General features: G+C 42.9%; 1 protein-coding gene across 2 annotated transcripts in view; it reads left to right on the top strand.

The window, feature by feature from the left end:
- Positions 1-5,374: 5,374 nt before the first annotated feature.
- col1a2 (collagen, type I, alpha 2) overlaps positions 5,375-9,056 on the top strand; it is a 44,398-nt gene continuing 40,716 nt past the window's right edge. For both annotated transcript variants that reach the window (XM_007909256.2, XM_042346909.1), the window contains exon 1: positions 5,375-5,580. In XM_007909256.2, coding sequence (XP_007907447.1) covers positions 5,499-5,580 — 82 coding nt within the window. In that variant the 5' untranslated portion in view covers positions 5,375-5,498. The remainder of the gene's footprint in view (positions 5,581-9,056) is intronic.

Below are 9,056 nucleotides of genomic sequence, written 5' to 3'. Positions count from 1 at the left end.
AACACTTGGAAAACCATCACCATACAAAAGAGTATTCAGACTGGATTGAGAGCTTCAAAGATACATGCCACCTACACATGAGAAATCTTCTTTTGTGATGGAGTGCGCACTCTCTCCCCAGAGAGATGGATTTGCTTCCCTACTCCAGAAAGCATTAGGCACAGGTAGCCAAAGCTATGGATTAGAGACCCAAAAGATCGTTTTGGGGTAGTGCTGGAGTTTAACCAGCTAAAACCACATAGCTTGCCATTGAAAGTACCGCATCACATCACTCTGCTTCCTAGCATTTGTCCAGCTTGGATCATCCTACCTGTTAGGGCTTTAGCTTACTGGTGTAACAGGATTTTAGGTTAACTAAAAAACAAAGAGACTTCACAAAACAAGTGACATTCGTTTATTTGTCTCTTTGCCATTTCCATTTATTCTTTCTTACCATATCTAATCCTATGAAGTACATTAGAGCTCTTCTTTAGCATAATATTCTTTTCCATAGTAACCCAGAGCTCAGCATTCTGAGACATGGCTCCATATGAACTTGTATAAATGCAAGTTGCTGTTGTTGTAATATATTCAGATTTCAGTTATAATAATCTTCGCATTTGATTTTTTGGGGTCAGTCAGTTGTCTGGCTACCAAAGCCACCGTATCTCTGCAACAACAACAACTTGCATTTATATAGTGCCCTTCACAGCGTCTCGGAGCACTTACCCATTGAGCAATGGTTCCACCAATTGGAGATACAGAGCTTCAACAGCAGCTGCTTAGTTCTTTGCACATCAATAATAATAATCCTTGCATTTGATATGGCGCTTTTCAAGTCTTCGTCTCAAAGCGCTTCACAGAATATACTGTAAAGTGAATTAACTATATTTTGTGGCCGAAACACAGCAGCCAATTGTGCACGGCAGTTGCACATATCAATTAAGGTGGATTCCAAGCCCTGGATATATGAATGTGCATTCACTAACCCAGCCTCCATATAATGCCTTCAAGCAGCTATCCCAAGCCTCAGAGTTTCCACATCAGCTATCTAATGGACATCTGCTTCACTGTGGAGGGACCATTGCTCAATGGATAGAGGTGTGGTGGTTTTAGTAATCTGGTTCCTGAACCAAGCAGGTCGTCGTACTCCAGGGCACTGCAGTTGACAGACCGGCCAATCTGACTCATTGGTTGGATTTGTAGGGTCAATATTGGTACTCCAACATGAGTCAAGATTATTTTGTTTTCTATATGTCCTTGTCCTTACCCTCCCATTCCACCTCCATATCGATCATGTTTATTCCCATCCCCTTATCATATTAGTTTAAATCCATTATTGCAGCCCTAGTTATTTTCCCAGTGAGGAGATTGTGCCAGCCTTGTTCAAGTGTAGCTTGTCCAATCCATACAGCTCAATCCTGCCCAGAACTAGTCCCAAAGTCTTCAAAATATAAACCCCTCCTTCCTACATCATCTCTCCAACCATGGATTTACCTACCATATTTTCCTGCTTAATTCAGATCTTCATTTGGATGTATTGTCCTTCAGATAAGACGTTAAACCTAGGACCCGTCCGCCTGTTCCGGTGGATGTTAAAGGTCCCACGGCATTATTTGAAAAGGGAAGAGAGATTCTCTTGGTGTCCTGGCCTAAGGTGCCCCAACTAAAATTGATCGCTCACTTTGTGACTGTTTCACAGACATTGTTGTTCACAAATTATCTGCTGTACAAACATAACAGCTTATAAATATTCCACAAATAACACTGAGATGATGATAAAATATCGTCTATTGGGGAATTTTGGATCATGATAAGTCAATACTTGACCAAAACACCAAGAGACAACTTTTCTTTGATAAAATACCATGGGATCATTAGCATAGACTTAAATCACAAGAGGAGGTCAGGCCTTCAGCCTCTCTGGCCTCAGCGTTTGGGATTCCATTCCACACAGTCCCTTCACCTCGCTCCCTCCCTTGCCTCCTTCAAGGCGCATGTCAAGACTATCCTCTTCGACTGCACCTTTGGTCACCCCCCTACCCCTACCCTCCCTGCCCTCCACCCTTCCTTATCCCAATCCCCAGCTCATGTCCAAATCCCTGGCTGTCCTTGTGAACAGTCTTGTTCCTTTTGAAAGGCGCTATACAAATGTAATTGGTTGTTGTTGTTGTTGCTAAATCATGACTGAAGTCAAACATGTGATCTTCAATTGTGATTTGATCTTGTTGAGCTATGCTCAGTCACTGTATTTTTACATTAAAGTGTATGGAAATAGTAAAATAGTTTTATCTCACGGGAGATTTGTCCCTTTCCAGATTTTATTTTTCTATCACCTAAGCAGCAATGCCATACATGCAAATTCAGCTTGAACTTAATACATAAAACCTTGTTAACGTCTAGACATTGTTCACACTCGCCACAAATTAGGATTGAATGCATTTGGTCTATTGAGGGTTTTAAGATCATATCTTATCAAAAAAGTCCATATAAAAGTTAACTTTTTGTTAAAAACCAAGTAGTGTCAGAGAGCATTTGTGTTTTACATCACTTTCTTGAGTTTGTTTTAATCGAGTTTCTTTTATCACTGTTAACTTCATACAAATTGGAAATTGGCCTCCCTTATCGTCCTCATCTTTTTAAGGGAGGTGGAGAACAGGAAGAATAGGCAGACTGTTTTTTCTCTGTGGAATATAGTCAATGCTGCTCTTAATGTATTCCAGATGTGCAGAAAGAATGAAATGCTGACTTGGGCAGGGCCAGAAAATTCAGTTCATTATTTCCATCGTAACTGCAATGTAGACGTGCATTTAATACTTCTTACTTTTATTACTTTTAACTGCAAAGTAGAGCAAACTATCACTTCTGCTAAAGATTTAAAAAAATCGCTGTCTTGTCAACAGCGAGAGTGAATGTACTTGCATAACCCAGTTTCGCATCTGGTTGACAGGTTAATTCAAACTGTATTCTTTCAGGAGGAGATAAGGAACTGTACTGTAATGAGGGAGGGTACATTGCAGATGCCTGTGGCTCCTCTGTTTGTCTGGACTTGATTTTTCTTGTCCGAATCTCATTTTTTAAAACCCAGTAAAATAAGTGTGCTTTTTGGAGTTGGCTTTTGTGTGCTTTTTCTGTGTTAGCTCACAAAGGTTATTGGACATCACTGAACTAAAGCCTCCACGGATTTCTCCAATTTCAAGAGTTTTAAAGCTACAGTCCCTCAAATCAAGAAACTTTTGTTTGACCGTGCGTGGACTATATCTTTACAAATATATAGTTTACAAATTTTAAAATGAAATGACTATCTCCTAGAGCAGTGTGGACTGACCATCAAAGCAAGCAATGTGATCGCCATATTGTTATTAATAAAGTTTCAGTTACATTCCATTTTTGCTTGACGTCTGAGCTATTTGTCTGATTTATGCCTAATTCAGAGTAAGGGAAAGGAATTTGAAATGTGGCATCCTTTCTGCCCTCAGCTCTAAATAAGGGTGTGTACTATCTGGTCAGCTGGGGGAACGTGAGCCACGAGTACAATTGTACTTCAATGCCTTATGTACAATATCATCAGCAATCCATAAGGCGTTTAGTCATATTTCCTAAATAACATAGAAGAAACATAGTAAAACCACTTTGCACGGATGAACTGAATAATAATAATCCATTCAAGTAGTTGTTGTTGAGTTAAATAGCAGTCAAGCTACTGTTGTTCTATTATAGTTTAAGGCAACCCAACCCCTTCCTCCACTCTATTTAATCCATCATGTGTGTTTGGTCACCTGCTCCAGCGAAGGACCCCCTCCTCATAAAATAGCATTGGATTCAATCCACAAACCATATTCGAAGCTGTGCTGACAGGTCTGCTAACTCGGTGGAAGGAGTTGTCACACACACACACACACACACACACACATACCCTGAAACAATTAAAGGGACTTCCTTTGAGCCACGAGTACAGTTTAGATGCGGCAAACATCACCATATTAGAGACTGCAAATGTCTGCTTTACGAATGTAAACGAAAGGAGCTTAGAAATCGCACTGTTGGTCGGTGCAGGTCAGGGGCTCCGAATTGATCCACTCCGCTGTGAGAGAGCTGGTTACTGAGATCAGGGGAGGGAGTGGGGGTCAGTGTTGAAGACTCATTTGCAAAGAGGAACGAGAAGCCTCGGAACCTTTGATCGCTTCATGTAAAGGGTATTTTGCACAGAACGAATGAATGATCCCCCCCCTCCCCCTCCCCCCCCACACACACACACAGCCTGTGTCAGAGGGACAGGGATGGGGGTAATGGGCAGATCTCTGCAACCGATCAGTGTCTGTCCTTGAAACCCTTACAGTGACTGCTGATGAATCCAACATATCTCTCAAACCTCAACGAGTTCTTATAGTAATTATTGTTTACAGATTGTGACAAATGTTTATCCGGAATTAGATTCTATGTGGACCATTTTATTGTGCTCTTGACTTGGGCATCAGGGTCAGGGTCAGGGTCAGGGTCAGGTACAATACCACAGTGTTTGAGAGACACAGAACATCTTTTGCTAAATCACACTCAAACTGAGCATTAGCGGGAGCTCTTCCTGTGCCGGACTGATCCTCATCTGCAACTCTTCCAACAACTCTTCTTGGGGGCGACAACTAGTTTGAGTAGCAATGTGTCGGAGCCACTTCGGGTGTCAGGAGCAGGTGAGGGGGGCAAAGTGTCTCGAGACGCTGTGAATGGCACATTAAGTAGATCGAGTTCCTGGGGAAAGGGGGTGTGAACCTGATTGGCATCAATTGATCTCCTGGTCTTTTTTTTTTCTGGCGAATGCACGTCTCTGGATGCAGATATGCCGTGGAATATACCGAATGGCAAAATCCTTATCGCCAAGTGGCCATGATACATGGTGAACCCCCTCCTCACTGTGAGCCACTGAGGCGATGGCTTGCCTGGTGGATCAAAGCTGCCTGCCTCAGCCTGTGCAGGCTATTTAAAGGCAGAGCCACGCCCTGCCCTCTACCTCCTTCACACAACCTTGCCCAGGACCTTTGCTGATCTGACTCTCTCTCTCTCTCTCTCTCTCTCACCTCTTGACACCTCTCACTGTCCACATCGCCTCCATATGCCCCACTCTAGAAAGTCGGACCAAACGTTCAAGCCGGGCTCTCAAAATGAAGAGCAAGGCGACAAGAAAGCAGGGAGGGCTGGATTCGATTAGACCTTTTATGGAGCGGTCAGTCCCAGCCCTGCTGTTGCCAGTGTATTCCCTCCTGGCAGGTTGGGCGCATTGGAACATGTTCCTCCAATGGACCAGTTGGGATGAAAGCGTCGGTGGGTTGGGTTTCGATTGGTTAAGGGGATGTACTGACACGCACTCGGGGATCCTCCTGTACTATAAGAAGGGTCCATCACGCTGGAGACACGACAGGAGGGTTCTGTAAAGTCTGGAGCTATCATCACCCCCTGTTGTGTGCTTTGCTGGGCAAAAGACTGGGCTACTTCTCACAAGGAGTCTGCATGTCTAACATTTAGACATGCTCAGCTTTGTGGATACACGGATTTTGTTGCTGCTTGCAGTAACGACGTTCGTTGCAAGAAGTCAATACGAAGACGCATGTAAGTGCCCTCTTTTGAATCTGACTGTGTGTAATGTTTAATAAGGATCGCAGCCCCACCAGTAAGATAAGACGTGCACAGCATTCTTTCGGAAAGCCCAAACTTTTATCAGATGGGGATGGGGATGGGGATGGGGAGGGAGGCAAAAAAAACAAACGATCAAAAATAAAAGTATCAAAATCATGGCTTCGTCCTGCATTGAGAAAAAAAAATCCACACATATATATATATATATATATATGTGTGTGTGTATATATATACACGGATCAATCGTGTTCTCGGTGAACCATGGGCAGGACCACAGCAAGGGATGGCTCTGTGGTGCAGAATGATGGACTTGCTTATTGCTTGGAGTAAAGAGAGAAAGAGAGAGAGAGAGAGAGAGAGTCAAATATCCCTGTGGGAGAGGTTTTGTTTTGAGATCTGCCCGAATTCGGTGGAAAGCTGTGGTCGCCCAAAAGTTGGAGAAAAGTGGCTCAGGTTCCCAGTCTGTTTAACGTGTGTGATGTTTGAGCTGTTCCCACTGACCCTGTGCTGTTCTGCTCTGTGTCGTTGACGTTCAGTTAATCATTTTTTTTTGGGGGTGGGGGGACTCTCGAGTCAGCTTCGTGGAGAGAAAACTCGGTAGATCAGGAAGAAATTCCGTACGAGGAGACAGTCGTGATGCTTTGTTGCTAATGTTTTCCGTGACCATCGTTGTGTTGGGGAGTGGGGTTGGTGACTGAAGATTGCCATTCAGCGCCTCCTTGTGTCGATCGGCAGCAAAACCTTCCAGGGTACTGTCTGCCCCAGTATTGCTCCACCTTAAAGATTATTTCAGACCGCAGTAAAGCTCAATTTATTCTCTGTGGTGAGTTCTTTTTTCAAGGAGATTTCTGCCCACAAGGTTCAAGGAATGATGCTCTTAAGTTCGGTGTGTGGCATTGGACTTGTTTCTCTTTGACCGAGCCTTCAGCTCCCCTCTCGACTCTCTTCCCCCTCCTCGCTCCCTCCCTTCCCTCCCCTCACCCTGACCATTTCCCCCCTCCTCGCTCCCTCCCTTCCCTCCCCTCACCCTGACCATTTCCCCCCTGCTCGGGTCATGACCCAACTGTGCAGCGCCTTGGGACGTCCTCCCGACGTGAAAGGCGCTTTATAAATGGAATCTTGTTGTTGTTGTTGTTGATGCTGTGTTGCATTTCTCCTGGGAGCTTCAAACTTGTTGTCCGGTTGAGAAGATGTGGGCAGTTTCTGTATCCTTATTTTTAGTGTAATCTTTCGCAGCCCAAATGAAATGGCCTTGGGGTTTTTTTTTCAATAAGTGAAGAAAAGTGACCATAATAATAATCCTTGGATTGATATAACCATATCCTTGAGATATGGTCTCAAAGTGCTTCAACCATTCGAGGGAAGGCAGCAGATTTGGTTCATGATCCATCTGCACCTCTTGACCTCTGTGTAGCAAGTAGAATCATAAGAGAGTATGTGATCAACTTTTTTTAATGAATTGCAGATTATGTGATTTGTACCGCAGTGAACATCTTTTATAGATTAATGCAAGTTTGGCAATACTGTGGGTGGACTGAAGCCAAAAGGGGTATTTTGGAGCCCCCTCTTGGTGATGGGCAGTACATGTAGGTCTGGCACTGGCCATGGGGAAGAGAAGGGTGGAGGCTTCCCAACATTTGCATAATAAATCAATTAGTTCTCCCCACTCTCAAGACTGAAGGACATGCTGGGACATTCAGTACTCACTTCAGCCAAATCTATGATACACCATCCAAACGTGAGGCAGGGTTTTATAGGGAAGAGAAGATCAAGGCTACCACCACCCTCCACCCTCTCAGCGCCCCCATAGGTTTAAGAATGCTCCCCCTCCCTTTCCATTGGCCCTGCGTTTGGGCCTGTTCCCTTCACCGCCCACACACGCAATGCTCAGAAACCTCAAGTAATGTTAAAACAACAAAGCCATTTTTTTCCCTTGTAGTAACACAGTTGCAGACCGGAGTATCGTTTTCTTACATGAAATACTTTTATACCGAGAAAGATTCACTCCTGTGTTTCGATAGCTTATAAATAGTTTACTGAAATATATTGTTTTGGACAACAGTCTTCCAGAATCCCTATGTGGGTCTTCTACATGCTTCAACCTCTTTTATTGTAATGTCTAAGTAGAACTTCTACTGCAACCACAGGAAGTGTACTCACTGTTTGATTTCCAGAATCTATATGAATTCTGCACTTGAATGATTAAATGGTTATGTCACTAGGCAGGTTCTGTAGTTAACATTACAATATTACAAGGCCATTGTTGTATCATATACAGTAATACAACAACAATTTATATTTATATAGCGAGTGCTTCGTATCAATGCATTAATCATCAAGCGTGATGTATGTGTTTCATTTAAAACCGCTGACGCTTTAAATCACCACTGTAGTTTTGAAAGAGCAACTGTCTCACAATATATGAACAGGTATAGATCTGACAAAAGAAGAGAGCAAGTAGTCTTGTTGGGCTTCAGGTCTTCATGTGCGTTAAACGTTGGTAGCATCAATGTGGTTTGTTTGCTATTTGCCACCATTTCTCTCTTGCCACGGGTCTAGGTAGTGATGTAGAGGGCAGTCAAAGTGCAAGAGGATAAGAACTGCAGAAACCTCAGCCTTGCTGGCGTGTCGTCTATGATGACTTCATGTGAGAGTTTTGGGGTGACCACCCATAGTTAGACCATTGGGAGTGGGAGTAGGAATGGTGACCCTTATGCTAACCTGATGCATCAATCACAGCTCTTGGGGAGAGCAGACCTATTCACCTTGTCTCCTCTCTCAACGTACCCTCTCACAGACATCTGCATTTCCTACAAATTCTGCTTTTAATCACAATAATTAGGTCACTGTTGTTCACAAAGTTAAATCTGTTAAAGCAATAATTCCATAGGTTTCATAGATTTAGTTATTTTTCAACGAAACAATCATTCATTTTATTTTTTTAAGAATTATGCCAAGCGAATTAAACAGTCAGCATTAATAATGAATGCTTAAGACAATTCATCTCAAGTGTCTTCCTTTTTTGTTATAGCAAGTTTTTTGTATCATAAAATGCACAATGGCTGATATATAGCTTTAACATTATCACTCTTGCACTTGTCCGTTGAAATACATTTAGCTTTATTTGGAAGCGCTTTTTTAAAAATGTATACACTTCAATTTTACAATGATAATGAATATACAGTTCTAAATATTAGACTAAGTACTAAATTAAAAGTAGAAGCACAGACCCAATTAGGATGCCAAAATCAAACTTCCCACGACAATTTTGATCCTGCATTCACTGACTGACAAAGAGAGAGCACTCTTGGATATCTGTTTTGCTTCCCTTCAGTTGCAGATGTGTGTTCCCTGCAGTTCTCTATGGACCAAATTCTGTGCAGTACATTATGGTGTGCTTGCTGCTGCTGGTGAAAATTGATAGATGTCTCAACCCTGTCCTCCTCAGG

The sequence above is a fragment of the Callorhinchus milii genome, unplaced genomic scaffold (genome assembly GCF_018977255.1).
Source record: "Callorhinchus milii isolate IMCB2004 unplaced genomic scaffold, IMCB_Cmil_1.0 Scaffold2, whole genome shotgun sequence".
Lineage (NCBI taxonomy): Eukaryota > Metazoa > Chordata > Chondrichthyes > Chimaeriformes > Callorhinchidae > Callorhinchus > Callorhinchus milii.
The sequence above is the reverse complement of the archived record's forward strand: the minus strand, read 5'-3'. Positions and strand labels throughout refer to the sequence as shown.